We start from the raw sequence: 16,220 nt of genomic DNA, 5'->3' as shown, positions 1-16,220 counted from the left end.
AAATGTTCTAAATAAATATTTATTGATACAGGGTTTTGATGAAAGTTGTTTACCCGTTTCTTTGTGGAGAGTTGATTTAAAATTTGCCTTCATTTCTGGTCCTTTAATTGTGGGGGATGTGCTTAATTTGCCCATTGATGGTATAGATTTTTTTTTTATGTGGAAATTACTTGGCTGGGGATAAAATATTGCTGTCTCCAGTGATTCAGCATAAACCCATTGAGGCTGTTGAAACTGAAGTGGTACTAGAAAAGCCAAATGTCGTAAAAGAATCCTCAACTTTATGTACAAAAACAAAAGTACCTGGAAAAACTCAGCAGGTCTGGCAGCATCTGCGGAGAGGAACACAGTTAACATTTCGAGTCCGAATGACCCTTCAACAGAATCAAGTTACTAACTGAACATATACAAAAAGATACTTATAACAATGAAATTCAGTTCAGTCCTTTAAGATGATATTGCAGGCCCGTAGCTTGCTTTTGAAGTGTTGGTTGTCTGGAGTGAAGAGTTGAAGCTGAAGAGTTGTGTTCAGCAGTTGCAATGCATCTGTAGTTGATTAGCCAGTGTTTTTATTTTCATGTGGACTCAGCAGATCCAGCAAGTTTTGGGAGGGAGAGAAGGTTGACGCTTGCTTAGATTCTTTTCAGCGGGACAGCAGTTCATTTTCTGGATACCTTCCTCTTTGTTCTCCCTTTGGCTGAGAACTCTGTCAGAGGATGTCTGACTTAGTTTCATACCCTTACGTCCTCATCTCAATGAACTTCGGGCTCGGCACAATGCTGAACTCTTCTTCCGCGTCTTCGTCTCCATGCTCACTTCTTTGGGCACGAGTCCTCTCCCCGTTCAACGGATCCTTTTACCCACCTCCAATATTCTCCCTCCACCTGGACCCCTCCCTCTGGATTCTTACCTTCTCTTGATCTTTTCATTGAGAACTGTCGGCATGACATTAGTCGTCTCAATTTCTCTGCTCCTCTCACCCATTCTAATCTGTCTCTCTCTGAATTTACTGCACTCCGTTCCCTCAGGTCCAACCCCAACACTGTCATCAAACCCGCTGACAAGGGTGGTGCTGTTGTTGTCTGGCGCACTGACCTCTACCTCGTTGAAGCTGAGCATCAACTCGCAGACACTTCCTCCTACCTCTCCCTGGACCATGACCCCACTGAACATCAAGCCATTGTTTCCAGGACTGTCACTGACCTCATCTCCTCTGGAGATCTTCCTCCCACAGCTTCCAACCTGATAGTCACCCAACCTCAGACAGCCCGCTTCTACCTCCTACCCAAAATCCACAAACAGTACTGTCCCGGTAGGCCGATCTTGTCAGCCTGCTCCTGCCCCACAAAACTTATTTCTCGTTATTTTGACTCCCTTCTCTCTCCCCTCGTCCAGTCCCTTCCCACCTACATCCATGATTCCTCTGACATCTTACGTCACATCAACAATTTCCAATTCCCTGGCCCCAACCGCTTCCTCTTCACCATGGACGTCCAATCCCTCTACACCTCAATCCCCCACCAGGATGGTCTGAGGGCCCTTAGCTTCTTCCTCGAACAGAGGCCCGAACAATCCCCATCTACCACTACTCTCCTCCGTCCGGCTGAACTTGTTCTCACACTGAACAATTTCTCCTTTAATCCTCTCACTTCCTCCAAATAAAAGGTGTGGCTATGGGTGCCCGCATGGGCCCCAGCTATGCCTGTCTCTTTATGGGGTATGTGGAACATTCCTTGTTCCAGTCCTACTCCGGCCCCCTTCCACAACTCTTTCTCCGGTACATCGATGATTACTTCGGTGCTGCTTCATGCTCTCATCGGGACTTGGAAAAATTTATTAATTTTGCTTTCAATCTCCACCCCTCCTTCATTTTCACATGGTCCATCTCTGACACTTCCCTTCCTTAGCCCCTCTGTCTCAATCTCTGGTGATAGACTGTCCACCAATATCCATTAGAAGCTTACCGACTCCCACAGCTACCTCGACTACAGCTCCTCACACCCCGCTTCCTGTAAGGACTCCATCCCATTCTCTCAGTTCCTTCGCCTCCGTCGCATCTGTTCTGATGATGCTACCTTCAAAAACAGTTCCTCTGACATGTCCTCCTTCCTTAACCAAGGTTTTCCACCCACGGTCGTTGACAGGGCCCTCAACCATGTCCGGCCCATCTCCCACGCATCCGTCCTCACGCCTTCTCCTCCCTCCCAGAAACATGATAGGGTCCCCCTTGTCCTCACTTATCACCCCACCAGCCTCCGCATTCAAAGGATCATCCTCCGCCATTTCTGCCAACTCCAGCATGATGCCACCACCAAACACATCTTACCTTCACCGCCCCCGGCAGCATTCCATAGGGATTGTTCCCTCTGGGACACCCTGGTCCACTCGTCCATCACCCCCTACTCCTCAACCCCCACCTATGGCACCTCCCCATGCACACGCAAAAGATGCAACACCTGCCCCTTCACTTCCTCTCTCCTCACCGTCCAAGGGCCCAAACACTCCTTTCAAGTGAAGCAGCATTTCACTTGCATTTCCCCCAACTTAGTCTACTGCATTTGTTGCTCCCAATGCGGTCTCCTCTACATTGGAGAGACCAAACGTAAACCAGGCGACCGCTTTGCAGAACACCTGCGGTCTGTCCGCAAGAATGACTCAAACCTCCCTGTTGCTTGCCATTTGAACACTCCACCCTGCTCTCTTGCCCATGTCTTGGCTTGCTGCATTGTTCCAGTGAAGCCCAATGCAAACTGGAGGAACAGCACCTCATCTTCCGACTAGGCACTTTACAGCCTTCCGGACTGAATATTGAATTCAACAACTTTAGATCTTGAACTCCCTTCCCCATCCCCACCCCCTTTTGTTTTTTCCAATAATTTATATAGATTTTTCTTTTCCCACCTATTTCCATTATTTTTAAATCTTTTATGCCCTGCTACTCTTTCCACCCCACCCCCACTAGAGCTGTACCTTGAGTGCCCTACCATCCATTCTTAATTAGCACATTCGTTTAGATAATATCACCACCTTCAACACCTCTGTGTTCTTTTGTCTGTGACATCTTTTGATTATCTGCTCCTATCACTGCTTGCTTGTCCCTACAACCACACACACACACCCCCCCTCCCACCACCCCCACCCCCCCCCAACCTTAAACCAGCTTATATTTCACCCCTCTCCTTATATTCACTCAGTTCTGTTGAAGGGTCATGAGGACTCGAAACGTCAACTCTTTTCTTCTCCACTGATGCTGCCAGACCTGCTGAGTTTTTCCAGGTAATTGAGTTTTTGTTTTGGATGTCTCTGAGTTCTCCCTGACAATTCTGCACTCATGGCTTTTGCAGCCTGTCTTCATCATAACCAAAGCAAAAAGGCTGCAATGTTAATTTCAAATGAGCCACAATGTTAGTTTCAAATGAGCCATTGTTCACCCAGGCAAAGAAGTTAATTATGTTGAGGTCCTTTGAAGTCCCTTTCAGTCTCCTGTCCCTCGGAAGCTAAAGAGCCTTCAAACCTTTAGAAGATTCAGTGGACAGCCCTGGGGGGTTCTTGGGTGTTAATGACACTGTGATCAGTTTTGGAGATAAGAGCCTTACAATGTCTGAACAAACACACAGGTGCCAAAATGTGCATCCAAACCTCAATTTTGAAAAGGGCTTTTAAACTCAAAAGTTTGAAAGCAAAAATGTACCTTTAAAGCAGTTGTCCTTCAAATCTATAATATTATTGTCATGTTATTATAATGATATAATGCCTTGAGCTTATTTACTGTACAAGGCACAAAATCAGCCATAAAGGATTGGGTAAATATGTGTGGGTTTATTTTTTAAGACTAGGCACATGAACAATATTCATGGGTATAAAGCATGAAGACATTAAGAGTTGTGTGTGTGCTCTGCTCAAAGCAAAAGTAAAACCAAGACTGGATCACATGACATTTTCCTTCTCATAATGTCATGCTGATACCCCTTAAAGGCACATTACAACAATCAACAATTATAATTACACATTCTTGACAATACTGAACTCTTCCCAGAGATAGGCCCATGTGACCTGGTTGTCATGGGGAAAGAGGCCAAACTGAAACCTGTAGAAAATCACGAGCCAGTTTTTGGGCCTTGACACATTAAAGGAGAAACTGGTCTTCTGGACACACTCAGACTGAGACATCCAGAGAGGGAGACTGAAAAAGAACTGCTGGTAAAGGAAATTACTGTTTTCTGTTAGCACCCAAGCAAAATGCTGGGTGAGAACTGATTCTCAGTTTGAAGAAACAAGACTTGTGGAGCATTAAGGACGAAGGAGTCACCAGAAGTCACTTTGCTGCTGAAAGTCAGTTCAAGGGTACACAGAAGACTGAGTGAAAGGACTTTGAGGGGTACTGGAAGACTCGCCTTGGTGCGGCAGGGAGAAGGGAGCCAGGAGGACTGTGGAATTTAATTTGCAAAGCTTTTTATTTGCTGAGAGCATGACGTAATGTATAAGTGGGTCATAGAGTAGTTTTGGTTAATTCATTAATGAGGAAGTACCTTCAATGTAGTTTGGGTATGTTAGTTGCCTATTAAGTAACGTTCAGCCTATGTTGATTTTAGTTATAGTAGAAATCTTGAAACATGAAATCTAATGTGATTCTTTCTGTCAGTCACTGGGAAATTCATTTCTTTTTAAAAGTTATTGGTCTTGTAACAACTCCTTGCCCTTTATTAATGCAGCTAGCCTCTTTTACATTGTAGGTATGTCGTGTCCGTAAATGCCTAATGGTTCCATTTAATTTCCCTTCACCATCTTTCAATTAAGTGTAAATTCTTATGGCAGTGTAGCTTGATGTTTTGTTCTTATCTCTGCTGTTCTTTGAATTTAGTAATATCACCCGCTACTTCTCCTTAAGTTGTCCTGCTTCTCCTCCTAAATAAATATATATATATATATGTGTGTATGTGTATATGTATGTACAAATTGTTATAATCCCCATTGAGACTGATGACTATTAAAAAGGGATGAAGTTCCCAGTGACTGATGGAAAGAACTAAAGGACAAGATTTCCCGTTTGAAGTTTTTGACTTTAGTTTGTTGTGACAGTAAATTTTGACTAAGCATTACTTAATAACAACTAACATCAAACGAACAAAAATGGTTATATTTCACACCTAAGTAATGCAACCAAAATATTTTTTAGGAAACTCATTCGCTGTACACTGCACTTCTGGCAGATATGTAACATTACAGGGACAGCCCCACAGTCACTCCCAACTGCCCTGTAGATTCTTCTCACCAAGCTAGGTCAAACATCCAGTGTCCTTCAACAATCGTTCCACTCAGCCTAAGTCTTCCTGGATATGATTGCCATCAGTAGGGCACACCTTGACGACTGTCCATTCCTGAAATCTTCAAGAGCCCTGTCTGTTCCGGTCCTTTCTTTTGAACAGAAACATGACTCTCACCAGTACCCTGCTTGATCAGTGGTACAAACCTGCTTCCCCACAGCAGTAGCTTCTTGGTCTCACCAAATAGCGGCTATCCTTCTGAGATGCTGTGTAAAGGTGTTAAAACTGCCACCCCACTGTAAATGGGTTTCTCTTTGAGTTTCTCTCCCCATGGCAACTAGATCACATGGGCATGTCTCCGAGTTGAGGTGTTTATCATGACTTCATCCTCCCCACCCCCCAACTTTTTCAGAACTTTCTGCTTCAGCATAAGTTTAAGAACATTGTAAAACAGGACTGTCTTGCAAAGTTAATATGTATTTGTGTGTGTATGTGTGTACAGATATTCTTGGGATTACAGGGAAGCAGAGAGAACTCCTCCCTAAAAGCACTGTGGGTGTACCTACACCACATGGACTGCAGCAGTTCAAGGTGGCGGCTCACCACTACCTCAAGGGCAATTAGGGATGGGCAACAAATGTTGGTCTAATTGGAGATGACCGCATCCTGTGACAGAATAAATTTTTAAAAATTCCATCAGAAACATTTTCTAATTAAGCAATTACCTAATAAGCAACTAGTGAATATACTGGAGGATTTCCAGATACCATAACAGTACAGGAGACTGTTCAGCCCATCACGCCTATGCCAGCACCCTTTGGGAGCCAGGACTTGATCCCGTTTTCTCGTCCTTTCAACATTTCCTTTAGAAGTTTTTAGTTGTTTATCCATTTTCGTTTTTTAAAGTTGCGTTCTGCTTCCACCATTGTCTGTGAGGACATCATGCTCATTTCATACACTACAATTGGATCTCTCTCTAACCTTATTTTCTAATGAAAAGAGCCTGTTTCTTTAGTCACATTGTTTACTTTTTACTGAAAATGAGTCATATGGCTTCATCTGTATAAATGATGCTCCAGTTCTTTAAAAGCAAATGTTTTAGCTACTATGTAGTCCACAGACTAAAAAAGTAATTGAAAATATGTCACACTCTGTTAAATCTTAATTTAACAATATTTAATACGCAAAATTTGAGAGGCTTATTTGTTATTTTTATGTAATACGGCAGCTGAATTATTGTGAGGCACCTTGGCAGATAACTAAGGTAATGATCCAAACAGCCCAGGAAGATTCAGTGGTAAATACCCTCTTTTCCCTCCTGAGATAACTGATCTTATCTTTGGCATCAGTAGATGATACTAAGTTGGACACCATACACATTGGAGGAAACCAAGTCAACAGAGTTCCCATTACTGATCACTATCCACAACCTTTATTGGAAAGTGCATGTGTTGATATCAGGTGAAAAGATTGAACTGAGAATGTCCCATAATCAAATAGTGCCCCCAGTGCTTATTATTTAGGCTCATACATTAAAAATGGCTATTTTGGGTCAGATACTTAAGGACTGCAAGCACGTGTGAAACCATACCTCAGAGTGAGACATTATGAATGAAGAGAACATTGTGGAGCTGAGCAATTTTAAGACTAATGCTGCTTTTTAACCACTAATGTAAAGTAGAAAACACTTTTTAACTGACCCATCTTAATGGCAATTCTTTCTTCTCTGTAGAATAAACACAGTACAAACAAAAGGGGTTCAGATGCTGATTCAAGCCTACACAGTGTAAAGAAGCGCAAGTCTGAAGAAATAGATATGAATTCTTTCGACATGGACATAGATTCAGGTGCAGCACTTAAATATGTTTGTCTCTTATTTTGTGTTTCTTGCCAAGGTAATCATGATAAAATGGTAGTTTATTTGAAGAAAATACAATGTTCAAAGATTTGAAATCTAGTTTAAAGGATTTCCATACCAATACAGTGTTCAAATGGAAATTTATGCATGTGACGAGGTCCTGATTTCAACTGTTATTGAAAAAAGGAGAGTAAAAGATACCAAAATTGAGCTCCAATTGAACTTTATAGCTGGAACGTCCTATCAGTAAAGTGTAATAAGTAGAAGACTGGGAGAAGGTGGTTATGTTGATTTTCTGATGTCCAGCATTCAATGAGTTGAAATTTTCTCCAACTAAATATCCCTCACCACTGTTTCCATCTTTCTTCCTGGCAACTGTCTGAAGCTGAGCATGACCTGCATGTTATATTTGATCCTGAGATGAACTTTCGACTACATATCCATTCCATCACTAAGACTATCCGTTCCATCACTAAGACTACCTACCTTCACTTGCAAAACATTGCCCAACTCCACCACTGCCTCAGCTCATCTGCTGCCAAAACTTTCATCCACACCTTTGTGACCTCTGGACTTGATTATTTCAAAGTCCTCCTGGCTGGTATCCCATCTTCTACCTTACGTAAACTTGTGCTCATCCAAAATTCTGTTGTCTGTAGTTTAATTCACTGAACCAGGTCCGGATCACTCATCACCCATGCTCAGTGATCTATACTGGCTCCTGTTCCAATAGTACTTTGACTTTTAAAGCTTGCAACCTTTTCAAATCCTTTCATGGTCTTCCCATCTCTAACTTTATCCTCTTATGATCTCTGTAGTCCTCCAATTCTGGCTATTCATGCATCCCTGATTTTAATCATTTCACCATTTTCAGCTGCCTTGCCCTTAAGCTCTGAAATTGCTTTGCTAAACCTCTCTGCCTCTCCTGCTTGAAGATGCTACTTAAAACTTACCTCTTTGACTAAGCTTTTGGTCATCTATCCTGATATCTCCTTCTATGGCCTGGTGTCAAAATTTTATTGATTAAGCTCTTGTTAAGGACCTTGGAATGTTTTGCTACATTAACTTTCATTCAAATCACATGGCACCAATTGAAGAACCAAATCTCTGTGGGGTTGATTTTGATTAATAGCTTTGTGGGCAGAGCTTCCAATTGGGTTTTATTTGCAGTTCCTGAGTCCTGCTGATCAATTTAACCGAGTAAAAAGGAACACCCATCTTCAAGGTTCAACATATGCTGAGAAATAGCTCAGAGAAAAATGTCTCTTGTAACATATTTATCAGAGGACATCGGAACCTTAAGACTTTTTGTAACGAATTCTATTTGTTTACCTGTTTCATGTTAAATTGTTGGTTCATAGTGAAAGTTATATATTAAATACCTCAGTGACATCCTGGTTCACTTTTCAATCATCCTCAAACACCCCCTTTCCTTTCCACTGAACCTCCCACTACAAACCAGTAAATGCAACGCCTGCCTTTTTAGTTACCCCCGACCGTCCCACAGACCAAAATCCCAAACACACTTTCCAGGTGAAACAGCAATTTACTTGAACTTTCAACTTAATATACCCAATTTGCTGCTTATGATTCTGTCTTTTCTACACTGGGGAGACCAGGCGCAGATTGAGTGACCACATTGCCAAACACTTTGTTCAGCTGCACTTGTAACCCTGACCTTCTGGTCACCTGTTATTTTAATTCTGCGCTCCATTCCCATTCGACCTCTGTCTCCTCTACTATCTAAGGAAGCTCAAGAAACAGCACCTCATCTTTCAGTCAGACATTTTACAGCCTTCCAGACTCAACATTGAGTTCAATCATTTCAGATCATAACTTCTGTTTATCTCGCCTTGCACCATTATCCCTTGTTTATATTTAATCTCTGCAACCCTATCCAGTCCTTTTTAGCTGCTTCCTGAGGTCCACATAGGTGACCCATTGTCTGTTCTTGCCCCACAGAAACTTTAAGGCAGAAAGAGGCCATTTGGCCAATTGCTTTCCATTCTGCTGAGGAAAAAACAATCCAACCTAATCCTACTTTCCAGCTCTTGGTCTGCAGCCCTGTAGGTTATAGCACCTAAGTGCATATCCAAATAATTTTTTTAATGCAATAAGGCTTCTTACCTCTACCACCCTTTCAGGCAATGAGTTCCAGACCCCCATCGCTCTCTAGATTAAAAGATGATTTTCTCCAATCCTTCTGCAACTACTTTAGACCTATGCCCTAATTATGGATCTCTCTGATAAGGAAAATAGGTCTTTCATAACTTCTCTATAGAGGCCCTTGTAATTTTATACACCTCAATTAAATCACTCCTCAGCTGCCTCTGTTCGAAAGCAAACAACCCAAACCTATCCAATCTTTCCTCATAGCTGGAATTCTTCATTCCTGGCAACATCCTTGTAATTCTCCTCTGCACCCTGTCTAGTGTAATCATGTCTTCTGCAATTTAATAAACCAGAACTGCATGCAATACTCTGGCTGTGGCCTAACTAGTGTTTTATACAATAATAGCATAACCGCCCCACTTGTTTTCTATGTCTCAGCTAATAAAGGAAAGTATCCTGTGTGCTGCCTTAACCACCTTATGTATCCGTCCTGCTACCTTCAGGCATCTGTGCACATGCACTGCAAGGTTCCTCAACACTTTAGTATGGTGATATTTAATGTGTATCCGATTACCTTGTGTTTGCCCTCCTTAAATGCATTGCCTGTCACTTCTTCAGATTAAATTCCATTTGCCACTTTTCTGCCCATCTGAGCAGTCTATTGACATCTTCCTGCAGTTGACAGCCTTTGTCCTCACTAGCAACTAGTATCATCTGCAAACTTGTTAATTAAGCCCACTACTTTAAGTCTAAATCATTGATCTATGCAATAAAAAGCAAGGTACTGAGCCCTGCAGAACCGCACTGGAAACAGCCTTCCAATGGCAAAAACTCCGTCAAAAGTTGCTCCCTAAGAACTCTCACTTTTCTGATAGGTTTGCCACATGTGACCTTTCAAAAGCTTTGCTAAAATCCATGTAGGCTACGTCAAATGTGCTACTCTCATCAACCCTACTTATGTCATCACAGTTCAATCAAATTTGTCAGACACTACCTACCTTCTCTTAACAAATCCATGCTGACTGTCCTTGATTAATCTGTGCCTTTCTAATCAACAGTTTTTACTAGCCCTCAGAATTTTAAAAAATAATTTGTCCACTACTGAGGTTAGGCTGACCGGCCATTAATTACTCAGTCCATCCCTTCCTCCTTTTTAAAACAACAGTACAACATTGGCATCCTCCTCCAGTTCTATGGAGCCATGCCTGTAGTTAGAGAGGACTGGTAAATGATGAGCAGGGTCTTCACTATTTCTACCCCTGCTTTTCTCGACAGCCTGGATACATTTTATTGGAGGTTTATACGCTTTGAAAGATACCAAATCCCTTATTGTTTTGTCTCTCACTATGTTTACACCATCCAATATTTCATACCTAAACCAACAAAGTCTGGATCATGCTGCCCTCCCATCCCCCCATCCCCAATTTTGTAAATAAGAGACACAAAGTATTCATCAAGAAGCATGCCCACATCTTCTGCCTCCACACACATTACCTTTTTACTCTCTAATCAGCCCAAATCTTTCCTTTGTTTTTCTCGTGCTTTTTACGTATTTAAGGAAAACCCGAAGATGTTGTATAATTTTACTTGCCAATATTTTTATGCTCTTCCCTTTGCTTTCCTATTGCCTTTTCAGTTTTACCTTGCACTTTCTATATTGCTCAAAGCTCTGTGCAGTATTAAGGTCTCAGTATCTAACATAAGCTTCCCTTTTTTTGACTTGTCCAATTCTGTATACTCTTTAACATTTGGCAGTCTCGCCCTTTTTTTTCCCTGAATATATTTGTTCTTAGCTTTCTCTATTCTGCTTGAGTTCCTCCCACTACTCTTGATACTGATTTACCTTCAAATAATTGTTTCCTATCCATTTTGCTAAACCATATCTTAGGTTAGTAAAATTGGCCTTTCTCCAGTTTATAACTTTTGGCCTTGCTTTTCCATAACTTCGCTAAATCTAACTGAATTATGATCACTACCACCAAAATGCACTCTGACTGATACTGTCCACCTGGCCAGCTTGATGTCCTGAAACTATATCCAGACCTGTCTCTTCTCTTGTTAGGTTTGTTACATCCTGGCAAAAGGATGTGTTCTTCTGAATGCATTTTAAGAATTCTGCATTCTGCTTCTTCTATGCCTTCCGCACAAATTTTATCCCAGTTAATACTGGAGTTAATATTGAAATCCCCCTACTACTATTGGCCTATTTTTTCAGCACTTCTCAGAAATTTGCCTTCATGTTTGGTCTTCTATCTCCCTCTGACTGAGTGACTGGGGATTTGTAAGTATTCTCCCAGTAGTGTCATTGTCCATTGTTGTTTCTCCTTTCATCTCACATGGCCTCATTTGATCATTCTAGCAAATCATCTCTCCTCACAACTGTGATTGATTTGATTGTTTCTTCAACCAATATTGCAAACCACACCCTCCTATTTCTATATAGAATTCCTCTCTCGATAACACCTATGTAAACCCATTAACCAGGAATAAGTTGTCATTCCGACCCTTAAAGCCATACTTTGATATGATATACTGACCATCTGTGCCCTCACTCATCTACGTTATTCACCAAACTCCTTGCATTGAAGTACATACCACTAATCACCAAACCACTCCTTTGTCTATTTTATGAACTCCATTATCTCTACCTTCCAGACTAGCTTACTTATTTCCAGCCCCTATTTCCAGTTTTGCTTCTCTCCCTTCTGAATCTTGGCTCAGGATCTCATCCTTCTGTCAAGATAATTTAAGCCCCCTCCTGCTGCAATATTGGTTCTGACCATGTTGAGGTTCAACCTCTCTGGCTTGTACATGTCCCATCTCCTCAGGAACCTGAAACCTTCCCTTTTGCACCATCTCTCCAGCCATGCATTTATCTGCACTATCCACTTATTTCTGTACTCAGCATGTGGCACTGGGCGTAATCCAGCAATTACTACTTTTTTGAGATCCTCTTAGATTTCTTTACTGGCTCTCTTAAATTTGCTGGAAAGATCTAATCCATCTTTCTACCTATGTTGTTGATACCAAAATGAACTGCAGCCTCTGGCTCTTCGCCCTCCCCCGCTCAATGCTGTACAACCACTGAGCGATATACTTAACCCAGGTACCAGAAAGGCAACAATCATGTCGGTAGCCACAGCAGCACATGTCCATTCCCTTAACTATTGCACCCCTATCACTATTGCTTCTCTCATCTTTCTTCTCCCCTGCTGTATCACCAATAGTGCCATGGATTTGCCTCTGGCGTACTCCCTGGAGGAGGCATTGTTTTCACCAGAATGCAAAACTGAATATTGGCTAGAGAGCAAGCTGAACTCGGGACTCCTGAAGTACTTGTCTTGTCCTCTTTGTCTGGCGATCAGTATTTATTATATACACCAACTCCCACAGCTATCTTGACTACACTTCCTCGCACCTTGCTTCTTGTAAGGACTTTCTTCCATTCTCCCAGTTTCATCATCTCCATCACATCTGTTCTAACACTGTCCCTTCCACACTAATGCTGCTGATGTGTCTTGCCTTTTTTCTCAGGCAAGGATTCCAGTACCGTGATTGACAGAGCCCTTGACAATGTCCATTCCATTACCCATACTTCTGCTCTCAGGTTCCTTGTGCTCGCCTTGCACCCTGACCAACTTGTACATTCAACTGATTATTTTTGAGACCTGTAGCATGGTGTAACCACCAAACACATCATCCCTCCCTTTACAGCATTCTGAAGGGACTTTTCATTTTGACATCCTGGTCCACTCTCAGTCAACCCCAAACACTCCTTCCCATGCAATTGAAGAGATATGCCTATCTTTCTACCTCTCCATCATCGCACCAGCCAAAGAAACAGTTTACTTTATTTTTTTTAATTTAATCTATGGTATTCACTGTTCACAATGTAGTGTCCTTAACACTGGGAAAACCCAATGCTTTGTGGAACATCTTTGTTCAGTCTGGAAGCATGACCTTGACCTTCCATTCATTTCTCATTTTAATTTTCCACCCACTCTCACCTCAGCCTTCTACACGGCTCCAATGAAGTTCAATGTAAGCTCAAGGGATAGCACCTCATCTTTCAATTTGGCACTTAGCAACCTTCCAGACTCAACATCAGACCATAATCTCTGCCACCACCCCCACCACCTTTATTTTTGCACAACAGCAGTTGATGATTCTGCTTCTATTTACATTTCCTCTGGACCTATCTTTTGCTTTTTTTGTCCCATTACAATCTATTTTTGCCTTTTAACATCATCCCTTTTATGACTTAATCTCTCCTGACTGCCACCCCAGCAGAGACCTTTTTTGTGTTTTCACCCACAGTTTTCTCTCTCAGCAGATGCTGTCTGACATGAGTATTTCCACTTTCTGGTTTTATTTCAGATTCCCACCACCACTGTATTTTGCTTTGGTATATTTAGTCCACCTACCAGAGATGAAAGAGAATCGCGTGGTTGTATAAAATACATTGCAGTAAGCTAGTGTACTGTGGAATGGATACTGTGTTTGATCTCCAGTTTTTGGCATTGCTTGTCTAGATGCTGGGATGTGAAATTCGCATCCCAGATCACTGTGGGTATATGGTCTGCTTGATGGAAGGTGTGGGGGAGTCATATCATCTTTTATGTCTCTTTTTTTTTTCCCACTTCCTACCGCCCCCACCGTTAGAATCTTTGCGTCCTTTAACAGATGCTATTCCCCAATGAAGAGGATGGGCTATCTTTCCCTCGGTTCTGTTCCGAAATCTGTTTCCAGATGTGACTACTCTAAATTACACGCAGGCTTTTGCGTTCTGTTCTATGATTTAGAAAGATGATGTCGTAAATATCCTGGCCTGAGGCGCCAAGCTAACTTAACTGGCCTTTATGTACCATTGACAGTTATCATTGGTAATTGATGGCAAGATTTCTGGATAAATCAAATTTACTTGTGAAGCAAGGCTATCTTGAAAAATTGACTTCTGAGGGCTCAGTTTTACTGTTGTGTATTACCACCTCTTTATTTGTCCCGCAGGTTCAGAGACACCACCAAGACCATTACAACCTTTGCCACCCTTACCTTCTGGTTGTCCATTAACTTCGCCTCCGCCTCCTCTACCCAAAGGAACACCACCTTCTACACCACCTACATTTGTCCCGCCTGCACCACCTACTCCAACACCACCTCCACTTCCAAAAGACACCCCTCCCTCTACTCCTTCAAATTGCTCTCCAGTTGGGTATTCATTGCAAGAAGGAAGTACCCAACCTGCAACTGCTGAGAATGCGGGGAAAGCTTTGGATGCAGATGTCCTGTCATTAGAAGAGCTGGAAGAACAACAGCGGTTGATATGGGCTGAATTGGAACAGACTGAAAGTACTAACAGTGAGACAGAAGGTCCTTGTGATTCTCCTTTAACCAAGAATTCTGCAAATTCCTCACCAGCAATAAATACACCTGACAGCTACATGGAAATTGAATCTAATGACAAAATGGGAACGGTTGAAAATAACATGGGGAGTCCAAGTGCTGAAGCATCGTCAGTTGATTCTAGAGATGAACAAATCAATTCAGTGGGACATACTTCTTATAGGGAAGCAAGTACTCCACCTGAAAACTCCAGAATAGAAATAGAGGGCAGCAGAACCATTCAAGATTCTACCCCAACATCTAAAGCATCTATTGGAGGAAACCAAGTATGTTTAGACGAAACAGAAGGATCTGTCACCAGTGCTGCTGTTTCAGAAGCAAATCAGGAGAACAGGATTGCTTCTGTGCCTGATATGAGTAAATTTGCTACTGGAATTACACCTTTCGAATATGACAATCTTTCTGAGGCAACTGGAACTTACCTTAAACTCAGGAGCTTATTGAAGAATTCTCCAAGAAACAAAATGAAAAAGAAATAATGTAACTATCAAAGCAGTACTGGAACTTTCAGATCCAAGGCTTCCAAGTCATGATATGACCATATACTATATTGGAGTTTTTTTCATTAAGACCTCGTTTCAACAGTTTGTGGCAGAGCTGGTATTTTAGTAAACACATCAAAAAATGTGGATGTCAGTGCTCTTTTAATATGTAGGGTTGGTAATGAGTGAAAACATGTCTGGTGTTACAGAAAGAAGCTTTTCTTGTTTATTCATTTTCAAAGAGGCACTGTTGAAATCTGAAGTCGCAGAATTTTTCTGACGTGGATTTATGTGTACAGTGGGTTTTTAGTCATTCTTGTACATCAAATCTTTTTGTTTATATAATGAACTACATGTTTGTTTTTGATATTACCAATGTAATTTTATATAATATACTGCCAGGGATTTTAATGTACAGTATTTTAAATTCTAATAACGGATCATTGAAAATGTCAGGGATTACCAGGGCTGTTTTCAGGTATTTTATGAATATCCACATATGCTTTAGTTTTTTAAAGCTGCTTCTACCTTTGTAATGCCATTCTTTGCAAAAAGTATACAGCCTTGGATTATGGGAATATGACGAACAATTCTTCTAAGACCTGTTTTAGTATTTTGTGACTGCATTAAATGGTATAGAAATTTGCAGCCAATATCTTTTGTGATCTTAGTCAGTTTTATTTATCACAATGACAAAGGGTTGGCTTCTGTATGTCTCGCTGCTAAACGACTGGGTTAGAAAGTTCGATATCTCCTGGGTACAACCTTTGGGCTTCTGTGATATATCTTTGGGTTTCTTTAAAGTCAAGTGACATGCTTCTCACCTGCACACCGAATCATTTTCTCATACCAATGTTTGAGCTGTTAAGTTCAAAGCTTCAGGCAGACAGTTCAGCATAGTGCTGCGAAATGTCAAACTATTCACAATAGCAAAATACTGCAGATACTGGAAATCTGAAATAAAAACAGAAAATGCTGGAAATACTCACCTGGGTCAGGCAATATCAGTCAGGCAATGCAACCAACTGGTGAAAGCTCACAGGCCTGAAAAGATAACTCAATTTTTCTCTTTCTACCGATGCTGGAAATACTCAGCTCAGG

The 16,220-nt window shown here is 41.6% G+C and overlaps 1 protein-coding gene across 1 annotated transcript in view; it reads left to right on the top strand.

Moving 5' to 3' along the window:
• zcchc8 (zinc finger, CCHC domain containing 8) overlaps positions 1 to 15,772 on the top strand; it is a 34,778-nt gene extending 19,006 nt beyond the window's left edge. The window contains exons 13-14 of the mRNA XM_041202404.1: positions 6,997 to 7,111; positions 14,242 to 15,772. Coding sequence (XP_041058338.1) covers positions 6,997 to 7,111; positions 14,242 to 15,116 — 990 coding nt within the window. The 3' untranslated portion in view covers positions 15,117 to 15,772. The remainder of the gene's footprint in view (positions 1 to 6,996; positions 7,112 to 14,241) is intronic.
• The last annotated feature ends 448 nt before the right edge of the window (positions 15,773 to 16,220 follow it).

This window comes from Carcharodon carcharias, chromosome 13, assembly GCF_017639515.1.
Source record: "Carcharodon carcharias isolate sCarCar2 chromosome 13, sCarCar2.pri, whole genome shotgun sequence".
In the NCBI taxonomy this organism is placed as follows: Eukaryota; Metazoa; Chordata; class Chondrichthyes; order Lamniformes; family Lamnidae; genus Carcharodon; species Carcharodon carcharias.
Note: the sequence above shows the minus strand (reverse complement) of the source record. Positions and strands in the feature narration are given on the sequence as shown.